Source organism: Astatotilapia calliptera, chromosome 11 (assembly GCF_900246225.1).
Source record: "Astatotilapia calliptera chromosome 11, fAstCal1.2, whole genome shotgun sequence".
In the NCBI taxonomy this organism is placed as follows: domain Eukaryota; kingdom Metazoa; phylum Chordata; class Actinopteri; order Cichliformes; family Cichlidae; genus Astatotilapia; species Astatotilapia calliptera.
Window position 1 is genome coordinate 15,016,865 of NC_039312.1, and position 20,503 is coordinate 15,037,367.

Consider the following 20,503-nt stretch of genomic DNA (forward strand, 5'->3'; position numbering starts at 1 on the left):
CCAGACTCTGAATCCAAGCTCGCCTGCATTTTGTCACCTATAATCTCTGGTGTTCTCTTTCCCATTCTGTTCTGGTATTAAAAAAAAAAAAAAAAAACAACCCAAAAAAACATGTGACCAAATGGCATGATGCAAACACTGGGACACACCAAACAACATCAGAAGGATAGTGTCACTATATAACTTCAGTCTTGGTCTAATGGAGCTGGATTGAGTCTGCTTGACAGTTTGTGGACAGTACACCACAACTGCCTGTTTGATTTGCTATGATGCGAGTTTTTCCAGGTGTGGCAGAATTTCAGCTACATATACAGTTATTTTTCTGTGTTACCAAGAATTACTCTGTGTACGTCCTGCAACTAAGGATCATGTTTGTCATTTCCTGTCATGGTCTTAAATGACCCATTTTTCTTGAGCAATATATTCTGTTCACAATTGGAAAAAAAACATGTGGGTTATGTGGGCAACTCTATGATGTGTTTACACCCCCTCATATGTCAATAAGCTGTATCCTTTCAAAGATGAGAACAGTTAAACTCAAAGTTTGCCTGCTTGTATTTTGCTTGTCATTGCTAAAGGTCACTGAATTTCATTCATATTCAGTGGTTTGTGGTTGCTACAACTCAGCTAGAATCTTCCTCTGTTGTTGCCCCTTAGTTATTCGGTGTGTACAGAATGGTATGAAATCTTAATTTAGAGCCGTGCAGCTTACGTCTGAAACTGGGTCAGCTTCATTCTGACATGGGACACCCTCCTTACTGATAAGAACTAAGTCAACAGATCAGTCATTAATCACTGCTTTCATATTTGCACTTAGAGAAGACCATTTGTCTTGAAATATGAGATGCTACGATATCTGACACCAATATATTTAAACAGCTCTGCTTCTTATTAGCCAGTTTAGCAGTCTCCTCTGCTTACTGTAGCTAATGGTGAGAAAGCACTAAAGGCTAATTTCTCTCTGTTTTGACAGTTCCATCAGCTCTCAGCTCAACTTTGGCATTGAGCGCTTGTAGACCTGTCAGATATTTGGCCTGAAGTTAGAAATGGAAAATTTGAAGATATCCATCTGCACTTATGGGCCATATTAGTTGTGGAATCAGTCAAACGGCTTCCAAACTTGGATTGCTTTGCACACACAATCACCGTACTGCATTTAAAGTGTGTTATTTGAGAGGATTAGGGAATGCTTTTTGGCTTTAGGTATTTCACTTTCAACTGAGACAGTCAGAACTCAGTTTATTTCAATAAAAAATACATTAATCTGTCCAAACTTTTGTCGCACAGTGGGAAACCTCTCTGTGAGTGTGCAGGAACGTGAACCGCTCTCCATGAACTGTCCCTGTTAGTTCCTGTGGTGCTTGTCCTGGAGAACATAGTATAATGTTAATATAAACACAGCCTTAAATGCAGCTCTTGGGAAATCAAACCATGTCATTTCAAACACTTGTGTTTGCAGAGGGCCTGAACTCACATCTTCCGGTACTTCCAGGCAGTGGGAATTGGAGATGATTCAGTCCATCTGACTGTGGATACAATAATGGATTCTACTAACACTCACGTCTATTAAATGTGTTAAGAATGGTCAAGTGTTAAGAATACATTGATTAAAGAGCATGCTTTGTGCAGCACATACAGAGTTTGGAGGTCTTTAGTGATTACAACAGCTTCATTTCTTTTTTTCAAAGCAAAGTCAAAATTCTCTAAATGATTAGCTTGAGAGTTGATGTCCTGGATATTGTCATCTCAGGCAAAACACAGCTGTAGTTATGAGCACAGAAGCCCCACCCTACCTGCTGTTCAAATATTCTGTTTGGGAAGGTCAACCAATCAGAAGAAAGTTGGCTTAAATGGAGCGGAAACCAGAGCGCTGCACCTCAGTCCAGTAAATAAATAATGATTATTCATTGTTCAGTGTGATTGCTGTAAGAATTATGGTAAGCACTCAAAGGCCCTGTGCAGTGAGCCAGAAACGTACAACAAGATTACTTGACATGAGAGGCAAAGGCATGCTTATTTTTGAGCGCCTAATGAGTCGACGTGCTTCTGCAAACCTGCTGCACAGTTTGTTGCATCTGCTGTTATAATTTATTTGTAGATAAAATAAATACAATAAACCTTGGTTTATCTTGCTCAAGCCTATTTGATCCCAGCCAATGTGTTGTAACACCAAGATGTATACTGTAAATACACATGACATGATTTACTTAGAGTGTATTTTTGCAGAGCTCATTGGAAGTCAATTGCCTGAAACCATCCTGCTGTTTCATACCGTTCATATTTCCTCTGGAGTGTGGCATAGAACACAGAAATGTTGCATAAAGTGTTTGTTATATTGATTGAATTTGTGTATGACATGGGCTATGACAGTGATATACATTCTTGTTAATACTTCAAGTGAGGTGTGTTGGGTTTCAGTGTCTACTTACAGGACACCAAATGCACTTTGACCTTGTGGTTATTACGACTAATCTTAGTAAGTAGTATTGCAGACACCTCACCTCTTCAGCATGCCGTGTGACCTCGGCAGTAACAAGGTTTGACCCCAGGTGACTCCCTTTCTTCCGTTTTAATTATCGGACACTTGAACTCTCCCCTGAACGTTCACTTTGATTTAGGGCTGAGCTCAGTTTCCTTCTTAGAGCATATTAACAGGGCACACATTCTTCTTTTGGGTAGACTTGCTCAAATGCTTCTTTAACACAAGTATAATCCATTCTACAATTCTGTCTGTAGATATGTTAAGTGAAATCAATTATAATCAAAATGTTAGTGACTTGGTTTAATATTTTACCTGTAGTTAAATCACACTGAGCTGAATGCTTCTTTTTATGTGAAATTACACAGAACAAACATTTTATTATTTTTTAATTAGTTTCATTTAATGTAACCTAAAAGCTTAAGTGCTGCATCAATGTATTCCTTATGTTTTATAGTGAAACAACCCAAAACATCTGATTTTAACATGGGACATTTTAACCACATAATTATTGGTATAACCATGACAAGCAAAAGTATTGCAACTGTGTGCAATGTACTTGCAAACACAATGCTTTGAAATATTTGCTTCAAAGATGGGGATCAAGTCTACAGTCACTGGTAGCCAGTTGCTGTCTTCAAAACAAATTTAGTGCGTGAAGAATAGCACAGTTAGACAGTCTGCTATCAGTTTTCTTTGGAGTGGGATTAAGTTGGCAGTTACATGTAATCTGTTTTTAAAAATAGGGCAATTAACTGTGATAAATTATCCAAAATGTAAATCTGTGGATGTCTGCATGCACAGAAATTCACATTAACTCCTTACACTCAAAATCCAGCCAGAACCTCATAGATTTGAAAAACTAAACCAGGCTGACTTAGACTGATTGCAACATGTTGGCAATCTGTTTTTCGAAATTAGAGTGCAGTTATTTCCAAAAGTTTGACTATCTATCTGCGAGTGACGGCAGTCAGCCCAATTCAGACCGTGACTGGAGACCCGTGGGTGTCCAGAGATTGAAGGTGTTAGATGCTCAACCTCACGGTGGTCACTTAGTTGCTGCAACTGCTTGCAATTAGTCGCAGAATGTGAAAAGAATTCAGTGTCTGACAGTCACTGAGTAACTGCAGTTGTTCAACGAGCCATGCTTAATAACCTCAACAAGCAGAATTTTCCATCCTATTTTTGTTCTAGTTTCCTAAACCAAACCAAGATTTTTTTATTTTTGCCTTAGTCTAACCAAGGTACAAGCAGATACTGAAAATAATAGGCTCATTAAGTCTAAAAAGAAGTTCACATTTACTTGGGTTCAAATGGCACAAACCCATATCTCAGTAGTGAAAGTCAGGATGAACAGCTTTAGTATGCTTATATTGCCTCATGCGTCAGGTGAGCTGCTGCAGAACCACACAATCTCTTATTAACGTTCTCTAAAACCAGACAACCAGGTTTATGAACTATTTGAAGTTTCCAGTTAATTATCAAATGACAGTATAAATTTCACAGCACTGGACTGTCTTTTGGCTGACTTAAAAGCACCAGAGACCATGACTATGGAGAGAAAAACGCACCTTTCATTTAGCATTGACCTGTAATATTTTGTAAAATATACAGTAATGGCTTTACCTTCTCACTTCATGTCACATATTACATGAATTATCTTTGCAGCTCTAAGCCATGAAGAATTGGATACTCTGAAAGTACTTTCCCATCTGGTTAATAGTGAACACAATGGCATCTAGTCTGCCACCACCCCAGACATCCCTAAAATGCAATCCACATTTTTTCTGTGAAAGCCTGAGCATACAATAGGTCATAAATCATTGTCGTTCTATAGAGTGCTCAGTGATTTTAGAGCACTTCTGTCTAAACATCAGTCTGATTTTTCATGAAGCTATTCTTTATTTGAATTTTATATAGTTTAGGCTTCTTGCATACTTCACGTAACACAGTGTTGCTAAGACAGAGAATTTGCAAATAAACACAGTACACTTTGACCAGTTTCTACACTTTTTGGCCATGGCAAAACCAGTTGAATTTGAGTTTGCATCCCACATAAAACGTCATTGGCATGAATCAAATGTCAGGATGTGTGTGAAAAGTAGCAAATGAATGGAAAAGCTGGTTGCACAGGACTGAAACTCATCTAATAACCAGCTGGGTTCATCAGGTCTGTGCCTCTGATTCTTTTAGCAGGGCCTTTGTGCTGGAACAGGATTTTCCTGCTGTTTCTTGCCCTTTTAGTTATGTAAGCTTGGCAGACAAAGAAACTGGACAGTCCTTCACCCGGACAGTTAGAGCAGACGACTGGCTATGAAAGCCCAGATTCTCACACTGGCTGCTTGCTATTTTTGTCACCTGCAGGTTGGCCTTTGTCAGAGATTCCATGTCTTCTTATGTTTTGCCTCAGCACGATATCTGGAGTGATGAAAGGCTGATCAAATTGGCTGAGCTGTGTTCATTTTGGACTTGAGTTTCCTAGCGCTAACCCCCACATGCACAGCTCCCAAGTCGCGAAATCTTCATGACAGATTAGTTATACGAAGCCCCGGCTAACATCAGTGGGCTGCAGTGGAATGAAGCGGGGGCAGCCCCAGTGTCTGAGGCCAAACACTGGAGCTGGTTCTCACTTGTGGGCGAATCAGGCAGCGTGCTGAACACTCTTCATGTGATGGAATCCTGTCAAAGTGTGAGCGTGCCACGGAAAGTGGGAAGCATTAGAAGAGTGCATTGTCTTTGGAGAGTCACAGTGCCTCGAGAGATGGGTTTGAAGAGAAAGGGAAAAAAGAAGGAACTGGAAAGAGAATCCTTCCCATCACATTTCATTTTTGACTCATGAGAGAGGTGCTGAGCAAAAGTTCTGTGCACAGTTCACTTACTGCTATGATAAATTCCTCGAAGAAACACGACAAAACATTTTTTTCTGCTCTAACAACAACCGAGTGGCTGTACTAAGACAGGGAAATAGGAATTGTATTTGTTGAGCTGATTCGAATTTATTCATTATAATTCTAAACTATTCACCCACTGTGTGGATTCCATGTCCTGTTGTTTTTGTGTTTGCAAATTTCTCTTACCCATTCCCAGAGCGCTTTTGCTTTTTTTCCCTGCTTCATTGATGGTCATCATTTCCATTGCAATTAGTTATTTTAAAAGTGGACAGCATTGGCGTCAGCAGCAGCAGGAACATGGTTATTGATTGGGTCTGCCAGACCTGGTCTTCTCACAGTTTTCCTCTTTTGCGCTATTGGATTAGTCAGTTGCTTGGCTGCTCGAGGTGCTGCAGCATAAGGGTGTTATTTTAATACCGACAGCTTCACTCCTTTTGGCCTCACTTACTAAATTGCTCTGGAAATGACCAGTCGACCAAAACAAACAGCATGACCTCAGTTTTTAAGCATTAGAGATGATTTTTTTTTCTGTTTTGCTTTTACAGTATATGGATGCGGTAGTTAACTTACAGCTAAGGACAAAAATACATTTTGTCATAAAATAAAAAAACAATCTCTGCTGTGCAATGCTATTCTCCACAAAAATCTTCTTCTCTTTTCTTAGAAAGCCATTAACTTATTAAATACCTCTCAGCAAAGGAAGCGAGTAAGTCGAAACCGGCAGTTTTGCTCCTTAAGTATTGTGCTGTCTGTCCTTCTCTACAGCTTGTGGTGGTACCACATCCAGTAACAGAAATGCCTCTGTCCGCCTATGAGTGTGCCGTAGAAGATGCTGAACTCACTTACAGAGAAGGACGACTGTCTTTCTGGTCTAATTACAATAGGAGACTGATGTTCAATCCAAATTGAAACATGCAGAAAAATTCAAAACACTGTTATCTTCATGTCACAATCAGGACTGACTGTTTGGTTGACCCTGTGGCGAATGAGAAGCTGGAGGCTCAATTCCCTTTATGTCTCTGTGTTTTCCTCCTTTAATGTTGGTAAACCAAGGTGCAATGGAGGTTTGGTGGTGATTCACTGTGGCATTAAGTGCACACGCCCATGTCAGAAGAGCTACAACTAAAGCAAGTTAAGCAGCTGGAGAGGAGGAAAATGTGTGTGTGGATTTCTGAATGTAATTTGGTTTGTTCAATAACTGCACAGTTCCTCGCTGGATTTTCAAGATGATGGATATGACCCCAGGATATCTGGAGTTGGATCACCATGAAATTTGGAGTCAAAAATTTAAATACCTGCAAAATTGTCATCAGCTGATTTCCTGTTTGGTACTGCCTTAAAATGTTGAAAATGGATGGTAGTCTTTTAGTATTTCAGCATTTAGTCTTGTTTTCATAGTCTCTTGTTTTATTTCTTAACATTACCTTATGTGGAACGGACCATTATATAAATGTAGTGTACTTGGCTTCCACGATACCTTCAAAATATTAACAAATCTGGTCAGTTTTTAAAGGACCAATTTTAATTAGTTGATAGTCCATTAATTTCTTTTCCTGAGTAGACCAGACTCCATATGTCAGTGTATTTGTAGAATATCTTCATTGCTCTGCATCAGTGTAAATCCAGTTTAATTTAAGCTCTGAACTGATTGCGCTGAAATAATAACTCCTTTCATACTGTTATTTTAACAGTTTTTCAAAAAAGCAGTGTTTTTGGTATCCAGTTGCATTACATTTAAATTTGTGGTTCATCTTTGTGTTTTTAACTCTTCATCTCTTGAACCCTTTGGCCAACTGATTAATCTATTCTGATGAAAAAATGGGAAATGGTTTGTTTTTGTTCCTGTGATCGTTTGTTGACCTTCCCAACTTTAATAAAATGATACCTTAAATATCTCAGCCATTGGTCTTTCAGAAATAAATACTCTGTCTTTGAATCTGTTTTGAAAAGCCAACGATATCAAGAGAATTCAAGCACTGAATAAATATTTTCCAGTGAAAAGTGTTTTTGGAGCGCCTTAGCTTTTGTATATTATAGGTTTCCCAATGTGCTAACTGCAGTTTAATGAATGACATGTTCATTCTCAATATGTACCCCAGCTATATAGACCGGGACAGAATTTTCAGGCCCCCTTTTATATTTTCCGAGTGCTTTTAAACAGAACAAGAAACTTTTATGACATCTTCTCAGTTATTTCCATTATTTTACTTTTCATACAAAAACACATTTATTTAACAATATTCAAAAACTACCAGTCATTAGTTCCCTGATGCTAATTGTTAATTGTGTATACTTTTTAATGGCTAGTTTTCAGCATTCTTCTTTTGTGAATCTCTCAAGAGAACAAAGGGGATCCAGAATTGACGGCCTTCTGGCATGGACATTGATCTTTAGATTTTCAGTGGGATCCAAGTTAGGGCTTTGTGCACGTCAGTCAACAAAGTTCTCACTGGCTCTCTGGAGGTAGTTCTGCATGAGAGAGATGTTTCCGCTTGTGTATTGTTAGAAGACAGCGAAGTGATGACCCAGACACAGCTTTGATGCTGACTGCTTGAGGCTTTCTTTCAAAATCTTCACACATCCTTTGTTCTTCACGGTTCCTTCCACCTTGATGAGATTCACAGTTCCAGATGTACTAAAGCGTTCCCACAGCATAATACTCCCACCTCTGTGTTTCACTGTGGCACACAGTTCTTTGGGTTGTATGCCCATTCCTCTGGCAAGAGAGCTCGTATTTGTTTTCTCTTCAGTCCAAAAGATGCACTTCCAGTATGCATATTCTTTCTCCAGGTTTTCCTCATCGTATGTCATTCATGCTCGAAGGTATTTCTTCTGCAGAATTGAAGATTGTCTTTGTCTGTAACCTCGCAGTCATTCCTGTGCAGGGTTCTAGTGAGTGTCTTCTTTGAAAATACAGTCCTAACTTGGCTAAGTTATTCATTCATGTCTTGGCAGTTGTTCTGGGGTCTTTAGACACATATTTTACTAGTTTTCCGGCTTTCCAGAATCTTTGAAATCTCGGGCTTCCCACCTCTGCCAGTTTTGTTATGTACTGTGTGGGTCGCTTTATGATACTCCAATTCTTGACACTTGGAAATGCTGTAGGAACCTTGTATCCATCTCCTGTTTTTTGAGCATCAACGATTCTTTTTCTCAAATCTAAACAGATTCTTTTGTTTTTGGCATGATGTCTTATTTACTGACAGTTCCAAAACTTGCTAAAGTTTTTGTTTTTTTGTTTTTTTACTGTGTAAAGAGAAGCTGCTTTGAGCACAGCAGTGGTTTGTGGTACAGTATGGCTCAGTAAAAAGGTTAGTTTGTCAAGGGACAAATAGTACTGATCCTGGTATTTTTTGTTTATTTCTGAAATAATTCTGTTATTGGGTGCAAAGAAAAATAATGTATGCTTTCTAAAGAAAAGTAATATGCTGAGAAATGTTTGAAATTCGTGGGAAAGATGTTAGAAAAAAACTTTAACAAACATTTAAAATTTTATGCAGGGGGGCTAATAATTTTGTCCTCATCTGTGTATGGAGGATGCAAGTCATTGGTAATTAAGTGCATATGCAGCACCACTACAGTATGTGAAGGTGAAATGGAATTATGTCATTTAATGAGCTAAATGTGTTTTCCTTCTGTACCTCCCAGTGTGAATCTGTTGGTATGCAGTTACTGCTATGCAACTTAGATACCTATTCTCATTACATAACCCTTAAGCTTTTGCATGTCAGTGATCTCAAGCAGCTCAGTACTAAATTGCATGACTAGCCTTCTAGTCATGCGATTTACAGTCTTTTGTATATAAAAATAAGCATCTAAAAACTAAAATAAAATTGGTATAGGCTCTAGCAACCCCAAGTTGGATAAGCAGTCTAGAAATTTATGGAATGCCATTTTGACCTGGTGCCATTTGTTTTTATCACAACTTTGGTTAAATACCAAATACAATTTTTGGTGAGCCCAGAATTTTCCATGATGCATATGCATATTACATTATGCACCTACTAGACAGTGTACACAGTTAAGGAAGGATCAGCTAGACTAAAATTCTAAAATATTGTGTATTATTATTTTTTTATCTTGTGGCCTAGAGACAGCAAAATAAATGCTAAAAAAGGTGGGGTCAGAAGTGAAACATAAGATTCGGTTTACATAGAGTTCTTTTAAAACTGTGCCCAATTTGTAAAACCTAACTTTAATCTCTAATTATTCTTTAATACCTTTTAAATAAACTTCTAATTGTTAAATGAATCAGTAGCCTTTATGCTGTGTGTTGTGTGTGTTTGAAGGCTCTGCCAAGAAAATCTCGTTAATTTAGTTTTGAAGTGAAAAACCTGAAGTCATACAGTCACCACTGGATCCTCTCGACTGAATGGACATTTACCTCCTGACTCTGGGCAAAGTCACACTAATAACATGCAGGCGCCATTCAGCTTCAGTTAGACTCTTCAAAGGAGTTTTTAAAATCAAGAACTAAATCCTGTCATATTGTTTTTCCTCAGTCGCCAGAGACAAACCATAAAAAAGTTTTTCATGCTAGATTTGTTGCTTAATTAGTTGTCAAATTCTCATATTGCGCGGCTGTGACCTTTAACATTGTTTTCACACTCTTTCTCAGTGATTTGTGTCCATTGTGTCAGTTGAACCTTGCTAACTGAGGGCGTCCAGCACAGTGAAGATTAAGGTTACACAGCGGGAGAGAAGAATGGTGGCTGGTTTGGTGTGGACACGGGTCAAAGATTGGAGGTTGCTTTTCTCGTGGGGTTCTGGTGTGTTTTGGGGTCATGGTGAAGAAAGCAGCTTTCCCTCCCGACGGCGTCCAGCAGCCACAATCCCTGGGGTGTGTTTTGTATGGGGCTGCAGGTCAGCCGTTGGGTTGTTTCGGCCCATCAGGTTGTTTTCTTTACCTTCTGTGTTCACTCCACACTCTTACACTGGAGGAGCCAGACGTGGCTGCTCAATGCTTTGTGGCTGTCCTCTCATCTAGAAAATAGGGCGTCTGGTACTCATTGTGGTTATTATATGAGCAGCAGCTAGACACATGCACACACACAAACAGGCACATTAAAAAGCAAACTTTAAAAAAATGGAATATTGAAATCATTTAGTAGAAGCCAAAGCATCAATCCGAGGATGAAAATGTGCCTCTTAACCAGAGATATTTACTCCAGTGGTTGGGAATGGGCCTAAAGATTGTTCAACTACTGTGAAAATATTTTTTAAATGTTGTTTACTTACTGCTTCAGGTGTTACACCTAAACAACAGGAATTTATATTGTTGGAAAAACTACCCATTAAATAAGAATTGAAGTTATAGTTGCCAAGTTATTGTTAATCTTTTGGTGAAAACAATTGCTAAAGTTGCTTAGCTAAAAGTTAGCTAAAAGTTGGAGGAACCGTTAGGTAAAAAGTTAGAGGAAACATTTAATTGTTAAGCTTTAAATTGATAAGATAGATGGCCAGAATGGTTAACTTAAAGTAGGGAACAAACATACATTAGGGGTGATCTTAGCTGTAGCTAGTCACCTACTGAACGGAAGGTTGGTGGTTCGATCCCTGGCTCCTCTAGTCTGCATGTCAAGTATCCCTGGGCAAGATACTAACCCCAAGTTGCTTTCCGATGCATTCATCGGAGTATGAATGTCTGAATTAGGATCACTCAGTTTAGAGGAAGTGCTTGTAAAATTGGGTGTGATTGGGTGAATATGGCATGTTGTATAGAGTGCTTTGAGTACTCCAAAAGAGTAGAAAAGCGCTATATAAGAATCAGTCCATTTAGCATTAATAGTGAAATAGCTAGATAAAATGAATAAAAGAGTAAAAAAGGGTACGCTGGTTATTCCTCAGCTGGAAATTATGGTAGAAAGACTAAATGTAGATAAGAATAAACATTAAAACTCCAGACTACATAAAACTTTCTATGAAAGGTTGATATAAATATGTATGAGCTATTCAAATAGGAAACGAATATAACAAAAAATGTGGTATAAATACACAGAATAAATAACTGCTGAAAGGTTTAGTTGCAAGACATTTTGAATTCATCTGACAGAGCAGCAGATTTACTTCTTACAAAGAAAGTTTGAAATCATTGTTGTAGGAAAAACAATATCAGTGTTGGCCACAAATCTTTATGGCCAAGAAATTATGCGGTTCACCTTATTTTTTCTTGTTAGCTAAGCAACGATCAAACTATCAGAGGGTGGAATTTTCCTTTACCCTCAACCCAAATCGGAACCTATAACTAGCAGCAATGACTTCATTCTGCAACAATGTTCTCACACAAATATGCAAGACACACTCTTTTCCCTTTTGTTTGTGTGTTGATGTCCACTGCACACACAGTTTACAGTACTGTTCCCTGATCTGTGGGTGAAAGGCTTCATATCGTACACAACTCCCTTACAGCTACCATATATTGACAGTGACTCATCCAGCTTGGTTTGTTCATGTAAAATCAGTGTTCCAGATGTATTATCCTAGATAGACAGTGATGATGGATTTAAAACACTATGACTTGTGACATTATGAGATACATTTATTTACTATTCTATGAGCTGTAATCCTGATTAAGCTCAAAGGAGTGGCTCAGGTCATGAGGTCTACAGCTCCCCGGAAAGTACAAAGTGTCAGAAAATTAGTATTGGAGGAAGAGAAATAATGAAAAACATGAACCTGAAATGTTTTTGGTAATATTCAGGTTGACAGAGGTTAGGAATTACTGCCGGCCAGCCTGTCTGCTTTGATTCATTGTATGAAATTGTTTTCCAACAGTCATATTTTGAGGTCAACCTTTCAGCTCCATCACCTCTCTTTTCCCAAAAATTCATCATAATGCTGTTGCTGGCAGTGGCTCATGTCCTTCTGGCCTCGCATAAACACACACAGCAGGCCACTCCTTCTCCTCGCTCTTGTCCTGATCCCTACAGCCCCTTACAGCTGCAGACATTTTGCAGACTCTCTTAATGCGCTGCTTTTGAACCGGCTCTTAAGCATTTTTGTGCATAGATGTGCAGATGCGTGCAGATGTGCGTCAGAAGAGTTAAAACTTTTTGAATGCCAGATGTCTGTGGCCATGTGACCTTTATTTGACCTCCAGGCCTCTTTTTATTAGAGGAACCACTGCACTTTTTAAAGGCTTTGCAACAGGCAGTGTCTTAGGTCATTCATGCTGTTTGTTTTATTTAGAGCCTGACTGATTTATTATTTGTGTATCTGTTGTCCAATAAACTTTCTTTTTCCTGGACATAATGCAGAAACTCATCCATCAATCCAGGCCGCCTGTCACTGAAGCAGTTAAACAACTTCTAAGTGACAGGGTGCCTGGGGTGTATGACAGTTGTCCTGCTTTTTTTTAATGCTCTGGATGTTGTGGGGCTGTCCTGGCTGATGTTTCTTTCCAATATGACATGGAGGTCATGGCTGATAGGCTATGCTGTAACTTCAGGGGGATCTCACTCCTCACCCTCTCTGGGAAGCTCCCAGATACTGGAGAGGAGAATCTGTCCAATTAGGTGAACTAAGATTCAAGAGGAAGAATGTGTTTTTTGTTCTGGTTGTAGAACTCTATATCAGCTCTTTGTCCTCTTCATGATTATTAAGGGTGCATGGGAGTTTGATGATGTCATTCTTTTGGCTTCATCAGGTGGTGACTTCTAGCTTACACTGGGGCAGTCTGTAGCTGAGAAACGTGAAATGGTAAGAATGAGAACTACCAACTCCAGGTCTGAGGTTTTCAGCTGGTATAGGGTGGAGTGCTCACAGAGTTGGGTGTGACTGAGTTTTAATACATTGGGGTCTTGCTCAAAAAACATTTAAGAAAAATATGTATGACATTTTTGACATTTTACTTTCTTGCAAACGTATGGTCTCTTAATGTCAGCTTTTGCCATGCTACACAACAAAACACTACTGTCTACACTTGAAGTATCTGCTTCATGGAGTAGTTGCACTGCTGTATAGTAAATCCAATAGTCATGTTTAAAGGTGAGCCCTGTGTGTAGTGGCTATAAAATAAAACAAAGCAAAAAGCCTGAAAACAACAAGTTCAAAAAAGCGTTTTGTGTATGAGCCCGGCCTCCTCGATAACAGATTAAGAAGGACACGTGGAGAGCCAGGAGAGCCGCGGGACTACTGATGTTGTTTACCACTCAGCCTTAACACCTGGCTTTCCTTTGCCTGTGTCTCCCACGGCGTGGGTTTTATTAACAACTTTGATGCCTTCTGGGAGAGGAGGCATCTTTTTGGGGCAGACGGGCTCCACCTCAACGCCTGGGGACGCCGTTTGCTGTCCGCCAATTTGGCATTTGGCGTACAACACTCCCGCACATCGCCACTGTCTGCCACTGACTGATGTTCCCCTGGTCCCAGCTCCTATATTTGTTCCACTTTTAACAGTAATACACAAAACTCTGGACTAGGACCTTTCTCTCCCACAGTCAACACAATACCCGTCATAATCACAAACAGAGAGCAACAGAATTATCATAAATCCAGTAACTCCAAAAACATTAATAACCTCCGGCCTCTTCAAAAATATCAACATCCATCCAACTCTATTGTCAATAATCCACCAGTCTCAATCAGTATGGCACTTTTAAATGTACGCTCTCTGTCGAACAAGTCTTTTATTATTAATGATTTAATTTTAGATAATAAACTTGACTGTTTATTTTTAACTGAAACATGGCTGGGTTCGGATGCACCAGTTGTTCTCACTGAGGCCTCCCCACCAAATTTTAGTTTCTCTTTTTCTATTAGAAGTGGTAAGAGAGGTGGTGGGACTGCATCTTTAGCCAACAACACACTCACCACCAAACAAATTCTATTTGATCATTTTACCACTTTTGAATTCCATGCTATTGTTTTCAGCAGCCCTCCAGTTTTATCTGTCACAATTTATAGACCACCTAAAGACAGCGCTGCTTTTATCAAGGAATTCTCAGAATTTTTAACAAACATACATTCAAAATATAATATGATAATTTTAACCGGTGATTTTAACCTGCACATAGATAATCCTTCTGACCCTGCAGCAAAAGAATTCTTAAACATTCTTCACTGTTTGGATTTTATCCAGCACGTCACGCAGCCGACTCACAACAGAGGACACACTCTGGACCTGGTCATCACCCATGGGCTGTCCACCAGCGTGTCCTCTGTTGTTGACTTGGCTGTCTCTGACCACTACTGTGTGTTTTTTAACATCACCGGTTTTATTCAGTGGAAGACCTCAGTGCGAACTGTGAGGAGGCGCTATCTAACCTCTGAAGTGGCTGCAAATTTTACCAGGGTTTTAGTCAAATGCCCCCCTGTGATTTTACCTGCACCCTGCGATTTGATTTTTAGTTATTTCAACAGCAAACTGAAGAAAAGCCTTGACTCCGTTGCTCCACTCACCACCAAAAAGATTAACGTAAAACATGCATCACCCTGGAGAAACGAAGAAGTCAAAAAACTCAAAAGAAATTGCAGGGCAGCAGAAAGGAGATGGAGGAAAAATAAAAATACTATCAACCATCAAATATTTTCCGAGCAACTTAAAATGTACAATAATACACTAAGGAAGTCAAGAAATTCATACTTCGCCAAAATAATCAGTATTAACAAAAATAATCCCAAGGTCCTCTTTTCCACCATAGATCATTTATTTAACCCTGATTTTAAAACCTCCAAAAGAACCCCCACAGACTCGCTCTGTGAGCAGTTTGCAGACCACTTCAGGGGAAAGATCAGCGCCATCAGATCTGATATTTTATCTAATCGCGATATGATTGTAAACACATCTGAGGCCTCGATTGTACCTGAGGAGACACTGGACAGCTTTGCCCTGGTTAATGCTGAGAATCTTCAGAAGGTTTTCTCCACAGTGAGACCCACCACATGTCCTTTAGATCCAATCCCTTCTTCACTCTTTAAAACACTTTATGGATTTTTTGAGGCTGAGCTTTTATGCATGATGAATTGCTTTCTTCAGTTGGGTGTCTTCCCTGCTGCCTTTAAAACGGCGGTGGTGAGGCCCCTTCTGAAGAAGAGCAATTTGGATTGTAATGATTTTAATAACTACAGACCTGTATCCAATTTACCATTTTTAAGTAAAGTCTTAGAAAAACTTGTTTTTACTCAGATTACTGATTTTCTCAATGATAGACAGATCCTGGAGATATTCCAGTCTGGATTTAGGGTGAACCACAGCACAGAGACGGCTCTCCTAAAGGTTTTAAATGATCTTAGATGTAACTGGGACTCCCAAAAGCTCTCAGTCCTGGTGCTACTGGATCTAAGCGCAGCCTTTGATACAGTAGACCACGCTATTCTTTTAAACAGACTGAAACACATGGTGGGCCTCTCTGGTGCTGTACACAACTGGTTCACTTCATATCTCTCTGACAGAACTTTTATGGTGAGTATGGATACATGCTCCTCTAAGATCCATAAAATGACATGTGGTGTGCCTCAAGGGTCGGTTCTAGGCCCTGTACTTTTTAATTTGTATATGCTCCCTCTCGGCAGTGTCATCAGGAGGCATGGAGTGAACTTCCACAGTTACGCTGATGACACGCAGCTGTACATCTCCGTGTCTCCTGATGACACCAGACCAATGGATGCCCTTTTTAACTGTATCTTGGATATAAGATCTTGGATGGCAGAAAACTTTTTACAGCTTAACCAGGACAAAACTGAAGTTTTAATTGTCGGTCCTGAGGCTCAGAGAGAGAAACTCTTGTCTAAATTAGAGGCATTTTCACTATGTCCTTCGCTACAAGTGAAAAACCTGGGTGTTATTTTTGACTCTGAGCTTGGTTTTATCCCACATGTTAAACATGTAACCAAAATTGGATTTTATCATCTAAAAAATATAGCCAGAGTCCGCCCTATTCTCTCTCGGGCCAACACGGAGATGCTGATGCATGCTTTTATTACCAGTCGCATTGATTACTGTAATGCCCTGCTCTCTGGTCTTCCTAAGAAGAATATTTCAACTTTACAACTCTTGCAAAACTCGGCAGCTCGTGTGCTGACGAAGACCAGAGGGCGGGCCCACATTACACCGGTTTTAGAATCGCTGCACTGGCTCCCCGTGTGTTTCAGGATCGATTTTAAAGTTCTTTTATTGGTTTTTAAATGTCTTAATGGTCTTGGGCCTTCTTATCTCTCAGATCTGCTTTTACCATACGAACCCTCGCGGACCCTGAGGTCCTCTGGTACTGGCCTTTTGATTGTCCCTAAAGTCAGGACACATACTCACGGAGAGGCAGCTTTTCAGTGGTATGGTCCTCGTCTGTGGAACAGCCTGCCGGAGGAGCTCAGGGCCGCAGAGAACGTACATGTTTTTAAGAACAGGCTCAAGACCCACCTTTTTAATTTAGCTTTTACTTAGCGTTTATTTATTTTTTTATGCTTATTTATTCTATCCTGTTATTCTATTATTAATTTAGGATTTACCTAATATTTTTGATTTTATTCTTATTCATTTTTTAATCTTCTTACTCTATTTATATTTATATTTATATTGTATCCTGTTCTTATTTATTTTATCATTTTACCCTGTATATATCGTATTGCGTCATATCTCCAGTGTTTCCTCAGAGGGCGCTCTCTGCACCGGGGCTGTTATTGACCGTGGCTGCTGGGTCTCTGGGGTCCTCTCAGCCTGGTTGGGGGGCTCCTTGGCCTCCCTCCTGCTGTGTGCCCAGCCCGGAGGCTTCGGTGTGTGACCGGCTCCCGGTGCAGACGGCTCCCTGTTATAATGTTTCCTCACTTGGCTCATGCGAGCCCAGCCCAATTTTTACTCTTTAAGTGTGCGCGTGTGTGTATGTGTGTGTGGGTGGGGGTGGGGGGATATATGTGTATTGAGAGTGTGGGGAGTGAGTTGGAGGGTGGGGTGGGCTGCTTTTAACTATGTAAAGCACTTTGTGCTACATTTTTTCTGTATGAAAAGTGCTTTATAAATAAATATTGATTGATTGATTGATAAGCATCTCTTCCATTTAAATGTGGTCATCGCATGATCAGCTACCCTGCTCAAACCAAACACACACATCTTAATTCAGAAGTGGCTAAAGTTTATCCTAAAAGCTGATGGTTTGGTTTAAAAGATTTGCTATTGAGCATGTGGTTTTAAAGCTGTTTAATTTGAATCCATTTTGCTCATTTCCAGGACTCTGCTAGAGTACCTTTGATTCACAATTCAAAATATTGCATATTTATCTTATACTCTGCCACTTTGCCACTAACCCAACCTTCCTCTTATTGGCTGTCCCTGAGTCTGAGCTTTGTCCTCACAGATAGTACCAGAGTATTACACTAACTGATTCACAATTAGTATTACGCTCATTATTTGAAGATGGATCTATCTGTTTATCTACCTGTCTGCCTATAAATAAAACATATATAGATACATAGATAGAGTTTTAAAGTTTATTTTAAAATAAGGAAAACAACTATATCGAGTGCACTTAATTAAAGCATCTGTTTCAAGGCTGTTCACATGTGGGATATCCACTGAATTTTTAATATAATCTTTTCTGCTGTGTTTTTTTCCTGCCATATCACAGCCTTTTTTTTATTTGACACTTTTATGTCTTTCTCTTCATCTCACTCTGTTTTTTCTTAGATTTAACAGCGTCTCATACTGTTTGCATTTTCCTCCTGGTTTCCACCATAAGCACTGATCTGGGATGCTTTTTTTCATTTTATGAGCAGATCCTTATAAATAGTGATGTTTTTACTGTTGTTGGCATACGAGGGAGGTTTTGCCCTTACATACTATAACCAGATGGGTCAGTAAAATAGGAAAGGTACTATAGTGGGACCCCACACACTGAGGAGATCTCTTTATCCTTGTCCTGGAGCAAAGGACATTGATGTAAGTGAGAAAAAAACAAAGACGGAGGTTTGGTAAGGGAGGTAGGGTTGGGTGGGTTAGGTGGACTAAGATCAGTGAATATTTGGGGTCCAAAGCAAAGTCCCTGAAGAAGCCCTGGGCTTAACATTACTCCAATACTCAACATAGTTTTGTTCAGAAGAAAGGAAGCAGAAATGAAATAGCGGTTCACTTCAAACAGTTACTGAGGTAAAGATTTCAGGCTCGTTCTTTAAGCACAAAGTGTTGATGTGTTGCCATTCTTTTGCCAAGACTTTCTTAGTGACATTTTGCTTTGATAGAGCAGAAAGGTCAAAGTTAAAGACTGAGAAAGAGGATTTTCTGGTTAACTGTCTAATATCTAAAAATGTAAAATGTCTGCTTTTCTCTGTTCTAGGGGGCTGTTTATCACTATTCACGACCGTGGTCACATTGCTTCAATACTACAGAACTGGCCAGAAAAGGACATAAGGGTAAATAACTCAAACATAAGGTCAGCAGTGATAGAGTCATAAAAACACTGATGCAAAAATTATGTAATTATTTTTGGTGATCTTTGGCTCAGGTCTATTTTTCTGATGTCTTGTGGTCACCTGCTGTCATGTGTTCCAGATAGAGAAAAAGTCTGGTACGATTGTTATTATATTCTTTTGTTCGCACACAACGAGACCGGGGAAAGCAAAACTGAAAACACTAAGACTATCAAAGTAAAACAGGAAACACAAGAGATGCGCAGAGACACAGACTGACACTGAAACAATCTGAAGCACAGACATGAAAACATCCTTCTACTAGACGTGACACAAGGAACACAGGGGAAGCACAGAGACAGAAACCAAGAGACCAGAAACTATAAATAACAATGAAATCAGAGACTATTAATGATAATTCAGAACATAAAATGCTGGGTCACAGACCCAGGGCCATGTCAGTTTGAAATGCATGGAGATTTACAGCATAGCAAAAAACCACTACTTTCAAATGTGTAGTGCTTGTGTGCTGTGTTAACACTAAGGGGTGTGAAAACAGAAAGAGAGTAGTGCTGTAGTGTTGTGGTGATTGATGTAGAACAAGCTAATGGGTGGTGTGTTTAACTTTACTCAACTTGAAAGCCGGCGAAGTGATTACCAGCTGGACGGAAGAATACTGGTGACTGAAATAAGGCAAGATGTGAAATATTTACGAGGTATGGAAATGTGCATGACCATGTGTCAGCTACATTGTGTTTTATATGGAGATTTCATGATGAATGAAAGATGGGACTTGACATTATTACATGACAGGGTTGTGAAGCTGGGAAGTATTGGCTTTGGTCCTTTTATGCAATTAAATAAATACTGACTGTTTGCTAATGCAAAGAAAATAAAATACTGAACTGTTTACTAAAGTATACTGAAGGTGTTTCTTTTAAAAATAAGACCATATACAAACCATAAGATGGTGATATTTAATGGTGAGATGCATGATTATCCATTTAATACAGTATGACTACACTAAATATTTCAAGATGATTAGAGGGGCTCTCTCTAAATCCAGTAGTCTCTGGGGCTTGGAAGACTTTGGCATTGATTCCCTTGACCCGTCTTACTGGCCAATTTCCCAAAAACCTCAACTATTTCTTTAATCTTGTGTATAGCACAACTATGTGCAAGTCATAATCTAGCCATATTTAGAATGACGACACCAGAAGGCATTCTTGGCATGTCAAATATACCTGCAGCCTCAGCCACCTGTTCGCAGCTGTCAACAGCAGGGCATTTACCTCGGCACTGACATGCCGCCTCTCGTTGTCAGGGTGGTCTTATGATAAGCTCGCCTAATATGCCCTACTTTAACAGAGGGCACGCTGGAGCCAAGGTAGCCATCCACTGACAGGACTTGGCTGCTTTTCTGTCACATATTAACAAGTGATAGAAAAAACAAGCTGCTAATGGTATTTAGTAAGGGTGCTGTGGATTTTAAATTCAGAAAGCTAGCGGCACTCTTTAAACATTCAGATTATGGGAGAAAAAGGCTGTTAAATCCTTGGGCCAGAGTTTTCTGCGTCATAGCAATGCTGGAAAAAAGAACTGAAGAAAAAAAGAAAAACAGAAAAACGCTCCAAATTAGGAACATTTTGCATTAAACTGTTCTGCTGCTGATATTAAACATTACACAACTGTTTTATATATAGATATATATACTGTGGAAACAACCCACTGAGAAACTTATCTCTTAATAAGTAAAGTGACTTGTGAGTGGAAAGCCAGGTGGTGTAGGAGTGCCTGG

The 20,503-nt window shown here is 39.5% G+C and overlaps 1 protein-coding gene across 1 annotated transcript in view; it reads left to right on the plus strand.

Moving 5' to 3' along the window:
* me1 (malic enzyme 1, NADP(+)-dependent, cytosolic) overlaps positions 1-20,503 on the plus strand; it is an 82,729-nt gene that overhangs the window by 41,420 nt on the left and 20,806 nt on the right. Inside the window, exon 4 of the mRNA XM_026183894.1 lies at positions 18,633-18,708. Within this exon, the coding sequence (XP_026039679.1) occupies positions 18,633-18,708 (76 nt within the window). The remainder of the gene's footprint in view (positions 1-18,632; positions 18,709-20,503) is intronic.